Raw genomic sequence first — 20254 nt, 5'->3', positions numbered from 1 at the left:
TTTTCTCCCCTCGCCTTCGTCGTCCAGGCGGAGACGGCGGCCAACAGGATCTGCAAGGTGCTGGCCGTCAACCAGGAGAACGAGCAGCTGATGGAGGACTATGAGAAGCTGGCCAGCGATGTGAGCACGCCCCTCTGTTTCCCCTTTAACTGCCCCGCACATCCTCGACCCGACCTCCAGCCCCCTCACCCATCATACCCCCCCCTCATCGCCTCTTACCCCCGGGGGCGTCTGTGCTCTGGATTAACACGCAACCAAAACAAAAAAGCAAAAATACCATGTTAATCATTTTTATTGGCCCGTACCAGTATTATGTATGTTTTATTCATTTACAGCAGTTTTATCTTCTTATTATTAAAATGGTCACATCAAAGAATACTTCATCTTTCAGTGTATAAACATGCACAATATCTACTATCACAACTTACAATTTGTTTTCCGGAGGCCAAAGTTGAGAGAATAGTTTCACGTTTTAGGATTAATGATGACACTGTCATGCAAATACAATAAAAAGATTAAAGATTTCTTTAGTTATAGTTTCTCATTTTTGAAGAATTAAATAAAATTCAATGTCTTCAATATTTATGTAAATCTTAGTATTCTCTTTCTGGATATTTTCAACACCGTTTATTACATTTATGAGCAGTAATAACATAACAAAGCTAAAAGACATTGTGTTTGTGCTGAACTAACTGACTGAACTTTACCTTTCTATATGTTGTGACGAGTTAAAGGCTAAAATGAAGCTAAATGACTCCGACTTATGATTTTATAGTCTAGTTTGATCTCAATGTTCCACTAAGAAATCATTAAATTAAAGTGCACAAATTGTATTTTAATGTTTTGCCCTTCATAAATTATCATGGCATGTAAATATAGCAGGTCCACAGAAATAAACGTTAATAGTGTTGAAAATTGATTGTGCACTTTTATACACAGGTTATCATTAAAGATTTGCCGTTTAGAAAAGACAAATAGCACTTTTTTTTGTTTGAGTTGCTTTCATATTTCTTTTGTACGCAAATATATTCATAACTTTTATGTTGACATTGTTCATCACGACAACCTTTGACAAGTACTTCATAAGAATTCCTTTTTTTAGATTAACAGTTCCATTAAGCCCAATATAAAACAATACTGATTTTAGTACCATTTCAAAAATAGCTGTGATGTAAATGATATTGAAAAAAACAAATATTAATTCGATCTGAGGCCATAGATTCCAAGTGATGGATGAATGAATAAAACATGCAAATTCATTTTGAAGAAGCACAAAATGTTGTTAATTGTACATTTGGTTAGAATATATTCAGCTAACTCCAGCTTTACTCTTTTTGTTTCCACACATGAATCACACTGACCACACCTCGTCTATCTCCTCTCTCCACCTTCATCCTTTGATGCGCATGTTTCTCCTTCACTCTGCCTTCCCTCTTCCATCATGGTCATGCTTTTTCTCCTTCCCCCATCCTCACACCACACCACACCACACCACACCACACCACACCACACCACACCACACCACACCAGCTGCTGGAGTGGATTCGCCGCACCATCCCCTGGCTGGAGAACCGGATGCCCGAGAACACCATGCAGGCCATGCAGCAGAAGCTGGAGGACTTCAGAGACTACCGCCGCCTCCACAAGCCGCCCAAAGTGCAGGAGAAGTGCCAGCTGGAGATCAACTTCAACACCCTGCAGACCAAACTGCGGCTCAGCAACAGGCCCGCCTTCATGCCCTCCGAGGGAAAGATGGTGTCGGTAGGTTCACGTCGGCTCCCGAATGCACAAACTCACAGTAAGAAGCCGCGACCATCAAGAAAAGTTTCTCAATGAGTATTTTCACCTTCCACCTTGTGTTCTGTTACACTAAAGGGCAACTCAATACTTGTGTCAGTCAAGTTTTGTGCTGCAGTAGTTTTTTTCTCACATATATAATGATGTGAATTATGGCTTTTCCAACACTGCAGAATTTCTCGTTTGTCAGAAGATGAAGAATTAAAAATAAGTCACAATGTGCCAAAGACAAAGAATTGCAAATTATATTGAATGTAAAGACGTTTGAGTTCTCGAGTGTTTGGAAATTCTGGGATGAGTTTGAGTTCTAGAATGTGTGGCGAGCTCTCGAGTGATTCTGGAGTGTGTGTGAGAGTGGGTAAGAAAGGGTTGTCCCATGTTTTACAGTTCTGGAGTGTGGAAGATCGAAAGTGTTTGAGAGTTTCGAAAGGGGAATTGAGATTTGCGCAGAACAAAACAGGCCGCAAAGCAATATTTAATATCAGTCCAACCCACCGTCCCACCCTGTACGATCACACACACATTCTGTTTATTCATACCAACACACATCCGAGACTATTTGACAAATGGAAAGAAGCAAAGAAAGAAAGAAAGAACAGATGTGTCATAATAAATAAGTAAGCGGATGCGTCGTCGTCCGTGTTCGTTCTTGACGCGTCTCCTCGTCGGCAGGTAATCTCATAAAGCATCGCATTAGAGGTGCACAAGAACAAGTGACCACGACCCGGCGGTGTGGAGGAGACAAACTGATCTAAAAGCACATTTATTAAGAAACAACAATGCTCCGTATCTGAAGGATTCATCGTAAGATAAGATTATTGATCGACGTCTCGGGTTGATTCCATTCTTCTTTCTGTTCCTCTTTGGTGGGAAAGTTCTGAAAATGTGTGTATTTGCCTGGTACAGGACATCAACAACGCGTGGGGGAACCTGGAGGGGGCGGAGAAAGGTTATGAAGAGTGGCTCCTCAACGAGATCCGCCGGCTGGAGAGACTCGACCACCTGGCCGAGAAATTCCGCCAGAAAGCCGCCATCCACGAAGCCTGGACCGAAGGTGCTGGGGAGACGGGCGTCACGCAGCGCCGCCCTGCTGTCGGGGTCGTTATTTCAGTTTCTCCTGTGTCTCCCCCTGCAGGTAAAGAGGAGATGCTGCAGAAGCGGGACTATGAGACGGCGTCTCTCTCCGAGATCAAGGCCCTGCTGAAGAAACACGAGGCCTTCGAGAGCGACCTGGCCGCACACCAGGACCGAGTGGAGCAGATCGCAGCCATCGCACAGGAGTTAAAGTAAGAGGTGGCAAACAAGTAGAAGGAAAATAAAAAACACCTTGAACTTATCGAGATTTTAAATCTGCGTTAGTGACAGATGATGTTGGGTTATTGATGGAGGATTTAGAGGGTCCACGACTAATTTTATCCGAATTTTTTGATTTGAAGGATTTCAAAGTATATTTCACACACTTAATAAATAACTAAGTAGATTTGAACCAAAAAGATTGTCGTGTATTGAGGTTGACAATATTGTATATTTTTTGCGTCTTTGATTCGGCAAGCAGGGGATTTGTTGGAGCAAAATAATAATCAGCTTGAATAATGAATCTAATGGTATTCTGATGCAAAAAAATAAGTTTTTAGAGTTATTTCCCCACCTTAACTCAATTATGGAAGAATGAGGGAGTTAGATAATAAGTTGAGTGAATTTTGATCCAATACTGATTTGATTTTACACATTTTGGGAATATTTTTTGCTAATTTTGTCTTCAGGATATTTATTTGCGGCTTCCAGCTGAAATTTTCCTCAAAAATAATTCGTAAAATTGTATTTACATGCACATTTTCAATTTGTTTTCCATTAAGAGTAAACAAAGAGAAATAAAGCCATATGACACTATACTAAATATGTAAGGACATATACTAGATATATGAAAAATATATAAAATATCAATTAGATAAACCAATATGTCAAAGTACATTGTACAGGATTTATTTTCTCAAAATAATTCCGAAATCTCTCGGTGGACGAGTTGTCCTACGATCTATCAGTTCTTGTGAGATTGAGGCCGATTTCTGCGGCGTTGCTGTTAATAATGAAGACTCCTCTGTTGTTGTGCTCCAGCGAGCTGGACTACTACGACTCCCCCAGCGTGAACGCTCGCTGCCAGAGGATCTGCGACCAGTGGGACGCCCTGGGAGCTCTGACCCAGAAACGCAGCGAGGCTTTGCAGGTGACGACGCCTCAGAGACGCTCCGGAGCCCCGAAGGAGCCAAACTCAAACTTGCCCGCAGAGGAGTGGAAGTTTGAACCTTCTGATCGCTCTCACTTTGTGCCCCTTATTTCCAAACTCCCCTCGGTACCTCTGGAAGGCTGCTGGGAGCAGAAGTTAGTTTGATATTTAGAGATGAAAGAGCTCTTTGCCCGCAGTGAGGGGCGGTTAAGCCACCATGTGGTATTTAGGATTCTTGCTCGCCTTGAAAATCCTTTAAAGTTTGGAGATTTTATTTGGAAAAAAGAAAAAGAAAAAACTAAAATCCATCGATGGGCCTCTCTGTGAGCGATCATGAATAAAATGGGAAAATTTTAACCTTGAATAAAAACTTTAAAGCCTGAGAACTTATGAGTTAAGCTCTTCTTTTATTAAACAGAGAACCGAGAAGCTTCTGGAAACCATCGACCAGCTGTACCTTGAGTTTGCCAAAAGAGCGGCGCCGTTCAACAACTGGATGGAGGGCGCCATGGAGGACCTGCAGGACACCTTCATCGTTCACACCATCGAGGAAATCCAGGTGAGACGGCAACTCTTTCTCCAAACAACTGAAAATAATCACTTGAAAGACGCTCCTCTTCACTGGAGGCCCTAAAGATGTTGCTCGCATAAAGAAGTCGGTTTCGTCTTTGATGAAATATCGTTTGTGTTTGATGGAAAAGATTTGGAATAATGACTTTATTTTCATTTAATGCAATCTGTGGTTATTATACAGATTATTGACAATCTGGTCGTAGACGAGACAAAACAAAAAATACAAGACAAAAATAAAAGAGATTCAGCTGAAATACAAGTGAATTAAAATACATTACGGACACAAATACACAAGATGAAATATTAAGTGATAGATTAAAAGTTATGATTATAAAGTGCAAATGTAATTTTTTTCGATTCCCTCAAAAGTCCAAAAATGTCTTTAACTCAGGAGGGACAATATTAGTCATTTATTTATGAATTTCTTTGGTAAAATATAAAAAAAACAAAAAACAGATAACATTCATGTGTCGTACACCTACTATCAGCTACGACAATGTTTGGTGCAATATGAACCAGCCTGATGAAGTTCTTAAATATTTAGTATATATATTTGCATCTTTTTAATGCAATCGGGTTTCATCTCAGCCCTCATGTAACCTCCCCACCCCTCTACGGCTTATTCAGGTCGGACATTTGTGCCGGCAGGTCGGTTTTCGTTCATTTTGGAACGACTGCGTCATCTCCTCAACAAGTCGGATCAAAGAAAATAAAACTTTACCTCAAAATAACAGGATTTAATACAGAGAACGAACGTTTCCTATGCAGATAAACACTCTTGTATATTTGCAATGGATCAGCTCACATGGAGAAGTGAGCAAGAAAAGGAAGAAACCTGACTCCAGATGTAAGAACGCTCTTACGTGTGTGTTTTCTGTGTGCGTCAGGGATTAAGCACAGCCCACGAGCAGTTCAAAGCCACGCTGCCGGAGGCCGACAAGGAGCGCCAGGCCATCCTGGGCATCCACAACGAGATTGCCAAAATCGTGCAGACCTACCACGTGAACATGGCCGGCACTAACCCGTACACCACCATCAACCCACAGGAGATCAACGCCAAATGGGACAAGGTGAGAGTGCTGTGAGGGAGTTCACCAGCAGCCCAACAGAACAAGAAGAAGGCAAAACATTGTGAACATTTCAAGTCCAGGGACTCGCATACAAGAGAGCAGTTAGTAAAGAGAGAGAGACACCCGGGAGCTGAAAGCTTGTTTTATGCTTTATCTCTTTTAATAATTCACCTACTGTCCATGAATCTTATCAGATTACATAGTGCAGGGAGACTTTATGTATTTATTAATGTAATGGAATGTTTTTCTCTTTCTAACTGTAGTTTGGCACAAGAGAATTTCAACCTGCCTCTTCTTGTTTGAAAGAGCAACATCTCCAGCTTCATACAGAACAAACGGCATCTCCTGTGCATTTGTTCTGCTGCTGGAGTGAAAGTGCCGAACGCAATTTCACTGGATGTAGGTGCAATAACAGATCCAGCGTAGCAGGGATGTCAAACAATAAGGCCCATGAGAGGATCCAATCCCACCAAAACACCAAGTAAAATAAAGAGTTTGTTTTATTAAGAGTAGCAAAAACACTGAGACCCGAGCTGAGATGTCAGTGATGCTGCCATGAAAGATAGTAAACTAGTATTCGCCTCACACCACGTTGTCAGGGTGAGTTTGTAATAAACATGCATAATGCAGCTGAAGTTTTTTTTGACATGTCGTTGTATTTTGCGTCGTTAAAACTGACAATGTTGAGTCTGTAGACATTTTCAGTCGTATTTGTCCATCAGCAACCTTCACGGTGTGTTGCGGTGCAGTTGCATGTATAGTGTGTAGAGGAGTGGGCTTAGTACACAGCCCTGCGGAGCGCCCTTACATGTGTGATCGCTCACTGTGGTCCAGATTATTGGTTTTGTTCAAATATCGACATTTTCATCCTGCATACTCTGCACAACAACAAGGAAAGACCTGAAAGTTTCAATTTAAATCTTATTGTGGCACTATTTTACCACTCCAGATGAAATTCTTCTGTATGTGACCCCTGAACTAAAACGTGTTCGACACCCCAGAGCTATAGCATCGATCATAACTTTAAATTCAGTTTAACCACAAACCATTCAGTGCTACAACAAAAACAAGTGAAGCATAGAAATTCAATTACCGAGATGTAAATGGTCCACGTGTAATGACTAAATATTTACAATTGGAAAAACCTTGTTTGCATTTTGAGTTTGACTCCTCCTCCTCGGGCCCGCTGCAGGTCAGGCAGCTGGTTCCTCAGCGCGACCAGGCTCTGATCGAGGAGCACGCCCGGCAGCAGAACAACGAGCGTCTGCGCAGACAGTTCGCCAACCAGGCCAACGTCATCGGGCCCTGGATCCAGACCAAGATGGAGGTCAGTGCCCGTCAAACGAGCAGGTCGCAGAGGTCACCGATAAAGCAAAACGATGACGTGATATGAGCGCGTCTGCGCGGAAAAGTCATTGAAAACACACCGTCCGTCCGTCCGCAGGAGATCGGCCGCATCTCCATCGAGATGCACGGCACGCTGGAGGACCAGCTGACGCACCTCCGCCAGTACGAGAAGAGCATCGTCAACTACAAGCCAAAGATCGACCAGCTAGAGGGAGACCACCAGCTCATCCAGGAAGCCCTCATCTTCGACAACAAGCACACCAACTACACCATGGAGGTAACCGCTCTGCTGAGGCGCTTCTAACCACTTACTGTCCCTTCTGCTGCGCTTAAAACCCACTATGGGCACCGGATGTGTATTAATCCGCCGCTGGAAGTAGTCCCAAACAAGAGCGCCTATTAACTCTTCAGCATTAACAAATATTCTGCATCAGATAATTATTTTCAGAATCAATAGACGGTTTGATTGTGATAAATCCACCAAGAAAGAATCTATTATGATGTTTTTAGGACTGACGTGTAGATATTGTTTATTTGGACTAAATGGACCAGATTGAACATTTACACATATCCATCGTGTAACGTCACTGCTTTTAACACTCCATCTTCCGCTGCTGAAAATAGTCCTCGGCCAAAGGGTTATTTGAAGGTTTTTGGCTCCAGCATTAACAAATAGACTTCATGATAATCCTGCTACTGGTCATTCGTGAATTCTCACGTCAGTGTCTGAAATGCAGCAGAAAATAGTCCCATTATAAAAAAACAACCACCACTATTTAGTCCCATTTGAGTAGTTTATTAAAGTTTTTGAAGTTTAAAAACTTCAGTTGAGTGAGAATGTTAGTTTTATTTAGTTTTTGAAGGCTTTTTATCTTCAACAGGAACAAAAAAAAGAATTAACCCTGCATTCATTTCATTTATTTCAATTGATTTGTCTATTTAAAAATATAGATATATTTTATTTATCTTGTTTTTTATTTAGTCTTTGAAATGCCTGAAAACTGTGATAAATGCTGAACAGTCTCAGATAAAATGTAAATACGATAAAAGATAAACAACTGTTCCATATGAACAACATGAAAGACAAAAACAAAAAAAATGAAATATTCACATGTGGGAAACTGGAATGAAAGAAATATAAGATGTAGAATATAATTAAAAAAAAGAAAAACCTTATAAATCCCAGATGGATATTCTTTGTTGTTGCTCGGCTCAGAATGACCAGAAGTTAAAATATCAATAAGACCGGTCAAATTAAATTCGTAATACTAAATATGAACATAACGTAGTGAAGCGTTGATTGATCCTGGTCGTTAAAACACACGTGGTCTTTAACCACGTCTGACGCTCTCGAGGTTTTTCACGCCGTGTGGCTCCGCCTCCCCGCAGCACATCCGGGTGGGCTGGGAGCAGCTCCTCACCACCATCGCTCGCACCATCAACGAGATCGAGAACCAGATCCTGACGCGAGACGCCAAGGGAATCAGCCAGGAGCAGCTCAACGAGTTCCGCGCCTCCTTCAACCACTTCGACAGGGTCAGTACCCGCCGCGGGGGGAGGAGGGGGCGGGGGCGGGGGCGGGGGTCTGTGCAGGTTCCAGGGGAAGTGATGTCACAGTGGATTTTACATCCGTGCAACTTGTTTCTTCTGCGCGTAGAAACTTCTCCAGAAAAGGCCAAAGGAGCCGAGGTGAGAGTGTCTGTGTGTGTGTTGGGCTGCTGAAGCCCCGACGTGATGCCTCATGTCATTGCAGTCGGTTCGTGGTTGAAAAGAAAACTTCAGCGATGCAACATTAATACAACAAAACAAAAACAATCAGGAGGAGACGCATAACAGGAGTAAATATCAACATTGTGACAAGGTTCAAGCACAAACTGCATGAATCTGCCGTTATGGAAGCTTCCACATCATAATCCACGTATGTAGAAAATAAATTGTGTCAATTATTCTTACTAAATAGTCGAGTTTAAGGCCAAGGTTCATCACATGATTTTGTCTTTACTTTATCATAGATGTCTAAGTGCAGTTAAACATCATATTGATTGGTGGGAGTCCCTCCCCTTCTGCTTTGTAATTAGTTTAAATTATGAAAATTATTGTCATAAAATGGGAATTAGTAAGGTTGGTAACACTGAAGAGGAATCCTCTATGAGGCCAGTAAATAACTGACAACCGGAATAAAAAGTCTTTATGTGAAAGTTTTTATATGAAATTAAATCTGTTAACAATGAAGTTCATGTCTAGATTTTGTGAGAAATACACCTTGTGTTTTAATTTTGAATATTTGAATGTGATGGTAAAGATAAGTTCAAATGGAGAAAGAAAAAGCGTCCATGAATGATGCAGATTAATTGATTTATTCTATATTATGATAAAGTGAAACAAGGTGCAGTTAATCTGACGTTAATCAATACGTCACAGGACCTTCAGTCGTCTCAGAATATCGGGCCACCATCCCAACGCCAAACCTTAAATCCACAATCAAAACGTGAGACGAAGATCAATTTCCATTAGATATTTATTGCAGTGACGATCCCGGCCTTTATATCTGCTAAAGAAACATTTTACTATAATCTGATAAAATATGAAGCAAAAAAAAAAAGGGTCAGACCCCCCCCGAAACCATATAAGGGTTAAATGAAGCATGTTGGTCTGTGATGATGATGATTATGATGATTATGATGATGATGATGATGATGATGAAGGTGAAAATGTTTTGCTCTTAAGAGGAATATATTGTATATACTGTACTGTGTGTTGTTGAGTACATGTGCCATCGACGATATGAACAACCCCCCCACCACCCACCACCACGAGCCCCGCCCCCCCACAGTCTGCCTGCCACACTGCACATTAACCCTCTGAATGAAGGAATGAATGCCCTCACCCAGCGACCGGTTCCTAATCAATATGCACTGTGTTCTCTGTCTCTCTCATGCATGGCCGTCTCCTGACACCCCACCCCCCACCCCCACACCCCCCCCACCCCGTCCACCTCCCACCACCCCCCGTGCATGGTGCACCCCCACCACCACTTTCCTCACCACCAACACCCCCCACACCCCTCCGCTGTATGTATTGCTGCATGGCCTGTGCCCACCTCCCCCCCCCCACCCGGCGCCTGGCCTGGCCTGCCTCTGCCCCCCCCACACCCCAGGACCACTCGGGCACTCTGGGCGCGGAGGAGTTCAAGGCCTGCCTGATCAGTCTGGGCTTCGATATCGCCAACGATGCACAGGTACTTCAACGCAGCCGCGCCGAGGCGGAGCGAGGTTTAACACGTTTCTTCTTCTTTCTTTTTTTTTTTCTTTTGCACTTTTTTCTTCCTCCGTCCCTCCTTCTTCTCCTCTCATCTCTTCTTCTGCTTCTGAATCTCTGTGATTTTCCTCGCCTCGCAACATGGTTGTGGATTTCCTCCTTAATTCGACTCTTTACACTTCTTTTCGTGACTTCCTTTGCTGCCCTCTGCTCCTCTTCCTCCCCCTCCTCCTCCTCCTCCTCCTCCTCCTGCTTTCGTTTGTCCTTCGCTGACCTCGTAGAAGAGAACAGGAATGATGGATGCGGAAGACTTCAAAACCTGCCTTATCTCCATGGGTTACAACCTGGTAAAGCCATGAGCTCTTCTCAAGTATGACCTCAAGTTTGTGTGTCGTTTAACTAAACCAGTCGCAAACGGTAACAAATAGATTTTCCTCACATCATAAAGAAATGGATGTACTGTAACGTATAAAGATTCCTTAGTTTATTATTACATTACCGGACTCTACATTCAGTCATTTAGTTGTTTTCCGGGACGTGTCCCACTCTCAGTGGTCTTGACTCCTGGTTTCTGCTCCCGTCAGGGTGAAAACGAGTTCTCCCGCATCATGAGCATCGTGGATCCCAACAGGATGGGCGTCGTCACCTTCCAGGCCTTCATCGACTTCATGTCCCGCGAGACGGCCGACACCGACACCGCCGACCAGGTCATGGCCTCCTTCAAGGTCCTGGCAGGGGACAAGGTGTGTAACCGCGTCGTATCGTCAGCAAATTAAAGAAACACTGTGGACACCCGGACTGTTGGACCTGACATATAAATAGAGGAAATGAATGCAGAAGCTTTTAAATATACTATCAAAAAGCACATTAAGTCAACATCTGGACACTTTAATGTAAAATAATTCACTTTTTCATACTTTTTAAGATTAAAATACTCACTTTTTACCAATATTTTATAAAAAATGTATATAATATGCTTAATTATAGGTATGTATTTCTCTTAGATTGCTTTCCTGCAAACCAAAACATAATTTTGTGATTTTTTTACTGTAAAAAAATATTTTTAAAATGCAATTATTATATAAGATTACAAATTAAATAAAAATTTTAATAAAATGTAATAAAAAAAATGTATTAAAGGAACTAAAAACATTTAAAAAAAATAATTGTTTGCATTAGAAACAAATAGACACTCATACCATGTTTATGTGTCTCAAAGGATTTTAATGTCGCTGACGATTATTTCCACACTTATTAATAAAATTATCATTAATAATTGGATTTAATTGAGGCACTCACACTTACATGAATTGTAAAACAGAAAACTCATCAGATAGTTTATTTTCCATTAATTATGAACTTAAATGATAAAGAATAAAACAAGAAAGGCAAAAAAATAAAGTGTGAAAAATCTAATTTCTCTAAATTTTGCATTAGATTATAGGATAAAAATCAACTTGCCACAATGGTGTAGTGGTTAGCACTACAGCCTCATAGCAAGAGTCCCCTGTTCAAGTCCTGGTTGATTTTCCATGTTCCCCCTGTGCGTGAAGCTTTCCATCAGGTTTCCTCTTCCAGCTCAAAATAGATGTTAGTGACAAATAATGTCACAACGGGATTTTACAAATAAAGAGTGGACATTTGTTTCTGCTCCATTGTGTGTGAACTTTTCTGTTATATTCCAAGTTTATAGAGTCACGACAGTCGTCTTATGTCCCTTTACAATTTTATGAAATTGAGAGAAAAACTCTCAATCTTAACAGGAAGAATTCAAAGCTGATATTTACAATAATCTGCAAAACTTTCATGTCTCTCTCTGTGTCCCCCGGTCCTCTGCAGAACTACATCCTGGCCGACGAGCTCCGCCGGGAGCTTCCTCCGGACCAGGCGGAATACTGCATCGCCCGCATGGCGCCGTACACCGGGCCGGACGGCGTGCCCGGGGCCCTCGACTACATGTCGTTCTCCACCGCTCTGTACGGCGAGAGCGACCTCTGAACACTCTGTCAGGCGTCCTGACCCGGGACCCCCACCCCGCTCTGATCACCGCCACGTCCTCCAGACTGCCGTCACACCCGCGGTCCGACTACGCAAACCTTTTTTTTTGTACGTCTCTGGCCTTATCTGTTTTTTTTGTTTTGTTTTTTTTGTCATTATCTGTCCTCCTGTGCCCTTCCCTCCCCACTTCCTGTTCAGTCTCTTCACCCCCCCCTCACTGTCTGTACTCGCTTCCCACGCCACGCAGCAGCTCTCCAGGTTTACAAAGAGGGAGAGAAAAAAAAAAAGTTTGTTTGTTTTTTTTTTTTTTCTTGTTGTCATTGTTTTTCTTCATAAAAATGAATAAAGTAAACATATTTTATTATACTGAACAAAAAAAAAAAGAAGGTATTTTTCTTCACCTGATTGAAATTAAGAGACGAAAATTGTAATAAAGAAAAATTGATATACTTCCTCTTCTAATTCTCTGTTTGCTGCAGGAATCATGACTGCTTCTGTTGTGGTGCGTTTACATTTACAGTTTAAGTTCATATCTTAACAGTGTGTGTGTGTATGTATTTCAATTATAAGGAAACGGGACAAACTCGGGTATAAACTACCAATTTCTAAATTGAAATAATGATAATAGTTAGTCGAGTGTTTCCGTGCATTCAGAAATATCTTTGTACAGATCAAATCCCATCAGAAATAATTCCAAATTGGCCAGTAAGGCTGTAGATTCCTTCGAAGGCCTCTGATTGGCTGAAACATCACTGTGACTCTAAACACTGAAGGACACGCCCACTCACCACATACAAGACAAGAGGAGCACCTCTAAGAAGTACAGTTTGAGATTATTGGACTGAAGTGGAGGGATGTCCTACCTCCTCTCACTATAGTGAACAGTATAGATTTAATGTCGGATGACAAATAGGTCTCTGAAGAAGAAATACAATAATTAGGGATGGCCGATATTAGTGATTTGTGAGTGATCGGGGATCGGCAAATCCAGCCGATCACCCTGCCGATCTAAAAAAAAAAAAAAAAAAAAACGCGGTTCGCTACGTCACCTAATAACCACAACAATCAGGGACTAGAAGCTCCGGTCGAGATGCAGAAGCTAGAAGCAGGCGGAGCGGGGCCATAGACCTATAAAACTAGAGTTATATATAGTGGTTTATATGTTTAAGTGCAGAAGTCTACTTCTAAATTTCTATGTGGTCTGTCTTCTTCTGCGTTGTTATTGTGTTTGGTGAGTCACAGCGCCCCTGAAGGCCTGGCATGTGTACTACATGCCCTGAAGCCTCGAGTTGAGCCGTGTTCATAGTGAGGTGTGGACGGTTTGTTGGGAGGAGGCCAGGGAGGACAAAGATTGTTTTTTTGGTCGTGTGGATGTACCCTCAGTTTACAACAACAACTAAAGAGAAAGAGAAGAATTTTGATTCAATAAGTGAGTTTTACAATAATTTCTAGCTAAACAAAGCTTCTGCCAATAGTGCTTTTAGCTTCAGACATCTCAGTTGCTCCAAAAATAAACTATTGAGTATATTTGCAATAGTAATGTGAGTCGGGAAAGTATCGGTATCGGCCGATACTCAATTCTGAAAAATCGGATCGGTATCGGGGGCAAAAAAGTGTGATCGGGACATCCCTAACAATAATAATGCAAGTCTGTCAAAGTGGCCACTGATTCGAGGTTTTCCAAAGTCAATGGCCCCGATAGAAAAGAAGAATTTATCTACTTGGTAACCAGTGAAACGGACCCACCTGCAGATCTACATTGTGCACCAGCTCAGATGTCAGCATTTCTACAATTTAAGATCTGGACACACCTCAAGTTTTACAAGTCTTCAATAAAAGTCTGAAATCAACCCGAAAACACACAGGGTGTGTGCAGAGAGTCCAAAATCCCTGTGATGTGATGTATGTACCGGAGAGGCCGAGCTGCTGTGTTATGTAGGCTGGAGAATTTGAGATTAATTTGAGACACATAGAAGGATTTATATTGTATTATATTATATTATATTATATTATACAAAATTGATCGTAGTCAATAATTGCAATCTAATACTCATCGAGCAGGTCCACAACGCGCATGCGTTAATCTAACAGCAAAAACAAGCACACCTGGGAACACCTGAGTGAAACCACGTGAAGAGCTGCTGGAAGCCTCAAGCTGATGTCACGGCAAGACAACCCATGAAATTGAAATTCTAACAGGGCATGAATTGCTTTTTTTTTAAATGTCTGAAAGTATATATTCAATATGATATTATTTAAAATTATATTGTTTACTCAAACTTCTTTACACCAATTATTTAAACGGAATATGCAAAGGGTTGTCGCTTCTACGTTACATTAAAACAAAATAAAATGCAGAGGGAAATTTGCTACCTCATTTTTGCGTTTTTTCTTTTGTATGATGAACTTTTCCTTCATTTTCAAACACCATTATTAAAGTATTTTGTCGGGACACTCGGAACCATCATTCGTTGCCGCTGATCGACCCGGACCTTTCATCGCGTCGGACCCGGATAGGAGTCACATCCAGCTGTGACCGGACTGCTTCTTTTCAGTTTCTTGTCAATAAAAATGGATTTGTAGCTGAAGAAAGGAGTCATGTTCACGTTAAAGTCGCTGCACAAAAACAAGACGTTGAAATATGGAGTTCCGATGATCGTAAGTAACTTTAATGGGACGTTTTTGCAAATCTATTAGCCAACATTTGCTAACATGCTAGCAGTTATGAAAACATTGTTTGTGGTTATTCTGTCAGTTTATGATAAATGTGTTGACATGAGTCGATCATCCACTCAGTCATAATGGAACATTTTCCATTTGTCAAATTTAGAACATATTTATGAACACAGTTGAGCTAAAAACGGATTTAAACTTGGTATTTTGTGTGATCTTTGCAGTTTGATGTTTAAAAAGGTTTAGCTGGCTGTGTTTAGTTGATCATTAAAAAAGACAGAATTAACTTGTACTTTTTGAATTAAGCTATTCTTTTTTTATATATCTTATTTACATATTCACATAATAGTGAATATTATGCTTCATAGTATCTCAATATATGAGATAATAATGAATTGTGGAATTTACGTGATGGTATTCATTATACATCATATTTGTAATTAACTAATTACTATATTTTCAAGAAAAGACGATTTTTTTAACTGAATGCAATATTTTCAATATGTAACAGTGAAATGATTATTGTGCAAATTTGAGATTTGAGTCACAGATGCTTAAGATTATACCACTAACACCTGGCGTTATGTTATTTGTCTAACGTTACTTAACTTATTAGGTATCTGTTATAATAAAGGATCCCTGAAATAATTAGTTGTTGGTGAAGGTTTAACTTGATTCCAACACACTTTTGAGGAATGTGGTTGATGTTTGTGACTCTTGATTTGATATATCTTTACCAAAGGAAAGACTCACGTATTATTTTATTATGAAAAGCTACTTTTTAAATGTGCTTTCCTGAAAAGATTAATAGGAATATGTTCTCTCACTTTTAACCTTGTGTAAAAACCGACTTCAATATTCTGTAAACCCAATCATCTTAATTCTAGAGTTTTGTGATTGAATTTTCTGCACAGTTTTAACTCGAATATCAACAATTCTTATTAACTGTTATTGAATGTTTTCCTCCAGCTGCTGGTCGTCGCCGGCTCCTTCGGCTTGCGAGAGTTCACACAAATTCGATATGATGCCCAGAGGATCAGAAAAAAGGTTTGCATTAATATTTCTATAGCTTCTGTGGGGTTTGTTTTGGACCAAAGGTTTACTTTTCAATACTGGTGCAGATTTTACTAACGAGAAAATGTTATTAAAAGGTTCTATTGAATCCTCCAGCCAGTGAGCAGACACGCCCCCCAGTGGTTGGAGAGGCTAAATGCACCAAAAGATCAAATCATGTCGACATTTCAGTATTTAATGACGACTGAAGGTGAACCTGCATCACCTCCTCTTTTCTATAGAATTAAGTACTTTGTCCTCATTGGTATTTACCTTTTGTAAACAGGTGACTTAAATGTCACATTTAAGAAATATTCTCGTGTCTCTTTGCTCTAAAACAAAGAAAAACTTGCAATTCATAGATTTTTACTGGTTTAGTTGATAATTGGTAGTAAGTTTAACAGATTATACAAATAATGATTATCAAAAGTATTTAGAGAAATTCAGCGAGAGATATTTCTGATTTAGAGGAAATAATTTCATGATATAATTTGTGAAGTTTTTGTATTTGTTGGATTGTGTTACGTATATAAGGAAATAGAATTGAATTTAAAACGTCAAGTCCTGGTACTTCAATATAAATCGCCCATAAATGACTTAGAATATCTAAAGAAGTGTAGTAATGGAGATGATTAAACTTGGTTTCTTATCTCATCTTCTCCTTCACTCTGGTCGACGGTGTGAGGACGTCCTTTCTTTCCCCTCCAGTGATTGAGTTCAGGCAGACGAGCTCCCGGGACGTTCGTCTTCCCTCTTCAGGGTTCCCCCACTTTGTTTTTGAGCTTCAGATTCCAGATCCCAAACTCCTCCACACAGTTTGTTAAATCTCTGGCGTGACGGCTGCAAAGTATTCCATCTAATATTCATCAGCCGTAGTAATGTAGGACCTAATTATATAATCAATGGCAGAATTCTGGGATTCATCAGTCACGCCGGGGGAAACCGCAGTGGATTATTAGGACTCATTAAAAGTAATGATTCAAAATGAGATTCATTTCTATTCTCGGGCGAAATCAATTAGAATCGTCGAGCTCGGATCGGAGAAGTGGATCCGCCTTCTGGTTCTTGAGCGACTCGCTTTGACTGATTTCCATATAAAGTGATGCAGCTGAAAGTTACAATCAAGTAAACAGTTGATTCTCTCTCTCTCTCTCTCTCTCTCTCTCAGCTCGACCCGTCGCTGGAGGCCAAAGTGGACCTGCAGAAGCAGTCGGTCATGTTAGAGGAAGAGTACAAGGTGAGGAGGAGGAGGAAGAGTGAAGCTGATCACTCTGAGCACTCGCCTCTTAAACCTTTTTATTTTTCTTTATTACCAAAACTTCTTCAGGAGTCATGATGTGATTCTTTTAACTTTTAACAGGGAGAGAAATCTGAAATCTTATAGAAGAAAATAGATTATTTATTAATAAAACAGCCAAAATGTAGAAAGAAGTCACGTTAGACTTTTGATCTCAGGCCAGCAAGTCGGGAGGAAAGACGCTTTCAGTTGATTCAATTAACAAAAGTGAGTTTAACTAACAAAATAAGCTTTAATCCTTTAGTACAGGGGTGGGCCAGGTGATAAATTAGCAATACTATTGAGGACCGAGACACAAGTTAACTGGGGTTTTGCTCAATAACAATCATCTCTTGATAAAAAGCAGTTTTTATTTTAAATGACATGATTTTTATGAGTGAAGTTGCTCAGTGTGATTTTGTCTTTCGCAGCCTTTGTCTGGAAATCCTGATTATATTTTCTACATTTCATGAGAGAGAAACACTGAGAGGTTTCAGGCTGAACTTGTATTTCTGAAGAAAAGAGTTGGAAGTGTCTTTATTTGTTAGTTATTCTGCAGTGAGATCAGACCGGCTGGTTTGTGTTTGATAATGACGGAGTCCGACTTTGTCACAAGGATTAACATTTGCACCAAAAACATCATGCGTTTTGTTCTTTTAAAATATTGAAATAAACCATTGACTTCTGGAAATTAAAGAAGATGATGATATCTTAGAAATATTGCAAACATGGAGCCCCAAAGCTGCAGTCAGCGTGCTGAGGCTCCTCCTAGTGGTGAGAGAGGTGAAGTGCACCTCAAGGTTGATTTTTCTTTCTTTTAAATGTGACTTTGTTTGTCGAGGTTTTGTTTCACATTGCTCGATTTCTAGATATGTCAATGTGAATATTGTCAGAGTTCTTAAATATTCAACAGTTTGAATGCCTGCCGTGTGAATCGAGCTCATCAGGGGCTTCAAACTTATTCCTTTTTTTTTATTTATGTACACTAAATAAGAATATATTACAGAATTACAAGAACTCCAACTGGGCAGGAGAAGAAAGAAGTCCAACAGGCTTATATAAAACCCTCTGCATCAGTAAACATTACATTTAGTGGATAAAAACTAGAGGGGGGTAGAAACTGCCAAAAGCAAAACAAGAGAAATATTTGATAGAATAAATGTCGCCTAAACAAGCATGAAAAGTAAAATAACATAAATTTACACAATGGAAAATATGCCAGTTCTTGATGGTGTGGGAGGTTTGTGTACTTTATTCTAACATAAACTTCAAACCAGAATAATGATGAAATCCTCTTATGTTTGTAATATTCTTTATGACAGTTTTTTGGCCACTTTGCTTTAAAAAAATGTTTTTTTTTTCTCATTTAATGCATCTAAATTCCTGCAGAATGTGGAAACATTGTCAAACGTCAATCAGGTTTATTTGGTTATTTAAAGTATTTAAATAAAAGTATTGCAGGTTGGTAGTACTGAATAACGTGGAGGCATTTTTAAAGGAGGTTAGATCCTTTTTTCACGTAGAAAAAGTTAAATTTGTTCTCTTTTGGGATATTTTAGCGGTTATAAATGTGATGTAATCTTTACAATGGAATATTACTCTATAGATTTTAGTGAATCTTTTAAAGGTTTAAACACACATTGGCTCGACTTGTATGTCTTTTTCTGCTGCTCCTGCTGGGTTTTGATCTTTTTTTTTTTTAAATATAAATTTAAAAGAACATCTTGATCTTTAACATTTTCTTTTTGTGTTTTTTCTCCCTTGCAGAAGCTAAAGGAGGTAAATCTGGACGAGTGGAGGAACATCCGCGGACCTCGACCTTGGGAGGACTCCAAGGAATATCAGGACGAGCAGCGTCGCAATCTGGACAAGAAAGACTGAGAGCGGGCGCTACCTGCTGAAACAGAAGAGACTCAATCTCAGAAATTAAGAATATTTTTTATATATATATATATATATATATATATGATTTCTGATACAGGGACGTAAATGTAAAAAAGCACCACTAGGGGGCAGATCAGAGTCCCGCCTCTGCATCTGAGAGCAGAGGAAGAAATGTACAGTCTATATATCAGTGTGTGATTGTCTAAATAAATTATTAACGTAGATCCCAAATGTTCCCTTTCCCTTCATTTTGTTTTTGTGTGTGTGTGTGTGTGTGTGTGTGTGTGTGTGTGTGTGTGTGTGTGTGTGTGTGTGTGTGTGTGTGTGTGTGTGTGTGTGTGTGTGTGTGTGTGTGTGTGTGTGTGTGTGTGTGTGTGTGTGTGTGTGTGTGTGTGTGTGTGTGTGTGTGTGTGTGTGTGTGTGTGTGTGTGTGTGTGTTTTTACAAACGGCGCTGCGTTGATTTACCAGCCAGGAGAATAAATAAGAGTGCAACCTTTCCTCGGGCTTCACGGCTCTCGACAGTAATCTGTTTCTCTGACAGTTATTACTTTGCATCGCCGTGGATTTATTATATTTCTAATGGAAATGGTGTTGCACTGTGGGGTTTTGGGTTTTGCAAAACAAAAGAACACGAGTGTAAGTGATGGCGTGTGTGAAATGAGGAACATTCCCTGTAATCACATTTTTATGTTCACGATTTTTGAGTTTTTTTTTCTCTCGTCTGATCCGAACCAGCGTCTCCCCGCGGTTGCGATATTTTCGGCAGCGATTCCCAACGTGGGCATGTGTGGGCGGAGCCAGTCCAGCTCACACAGACACAGCAGATTCTGAATGCAGCTCCTGTGATCCAATATTCAAACGGAGGAAAATCAAGGAGGAGCTGGATTTAGGGTAATAAACTTTAAATATAATGTTTTTGGACCAATGTGAAAATGTTCAAGTTGTATAATATGAGATCTTTGTCCAGATTTTACTCCCCAGGAGGCTCTCTGGCGCCCCCCAGAGGACGCCCACCCTGCACTATGAGGCTCTTCTGTAGCTCAAAGGAATTCTCTATTCTGGGGAGAAATTGACGTGTAAAAATACATTATGCGATTGCG

At 40.4% G+C, this 20254-nt stretch overlaps 2 protein-coding genes across 10 annotated transcripts in view; both read left to right on the top strand.

Moving 5' to 3' along the window:
• Positions 1-13271, top strand: part of actn1 (actinin, alpha 1) — a 60282-nt gene extending 47011 nt beyond the window's left edge. For 2 of the 8 annotated variants that reach the window (XM_080480027.1, XM_080480026.1), the window contains exons 9-22: positions 28-120; positions 1531-1761; positions 2704-2851; positions 2933-3083; positions 3913-4021; positions 4440-4580; positions 5482-5664; positions 6857-6991; positions 7109-7288; positions 8401-8547; positions 10169-10249; positions 10551-10616; positions 10854-11012; positions 12109-13271. In XM_080480027.1, the coding sequence (XP_080336153.1) occupies positions 28-120; positions 1531-1761; positions 2704-2851; positions 2933-3083; positions 3913-4021; positions 4440-4580; positions 5482-5664; positions 6857-6991; positions 7109-7288; positions 8401-8547; positions 10169-10249; positions 10551-10616; positions 10854-11012; positions 12109-12267 (1983 nt within the window). In that variant the 3' untranslated portion in view covers positions 12268-13271. Of the gene's footprint in view, positions 1-27; positions 121-1530; positions 1762-2703; positions 3084-3912; positions 4022-4439; positions 4581-5481; positions 5665-6856; positions 6992-7108; positions 7289-8400; positions 8548-10168; positions 10250-10550; positions 10617-10853; positions 11013-12108 lie in introns of all 8 variants that reach the window. The other 6 variants (XM_080480022.1, XM_080480023.1, XM_080480025.1 and 3 more) reach the window with 4 other exon arrangements.
• A 1510-nt stretch (positions 13272-14781) lies between these two features.
• Positions 14782-19291, top strand: cox16 (cytochrome c oxidase assembly factor COX16). Of its 2 annotated transcripts, none has more exons than XM_080480031.1 (4): positions 14782-14925; positions 15910-15987; positions 17162-17230; positions 19040-19291. In XM_080480031.1, exons 1-4 carry the CDS (start codon positions 14866-14868, stop codon positions 19148-19150), a joined length of 318 nt encoding a protein of 105 aa, XP_080336157.1. In that variant the 5' UTR covers positions 14782-14865; the 3' UTR covers positions 19151-19291. The 2 variants fall into 2 exon arrangements, with proteins under 2 accessions (XP_080336157.1, XP_080336156.1); XM_080480030.1 differs by having other exon boundaries at positions 19037-19291.
• Positions 19292-20254: the final 963 nt, after the last annotated feature.

The sequence above is a fragment of the Lipophrys pholis genome (assembly GCF_963383615.2).
Source record: "Lipophrys pholis genome assembly, chromosome: 14".
NCBI classification, from domain to species: Eukaryota; Metazoa; Chordata; class Actinopteri; order Blenniiformes; family Blenniidae; genus Lipophrys; species Lipophrys pholis.
The sequence above is the reverse complement of the archived record's forward strand: the minus strand, read 5'-3'. Positions and strand labels throughout refer to the sequence as shown.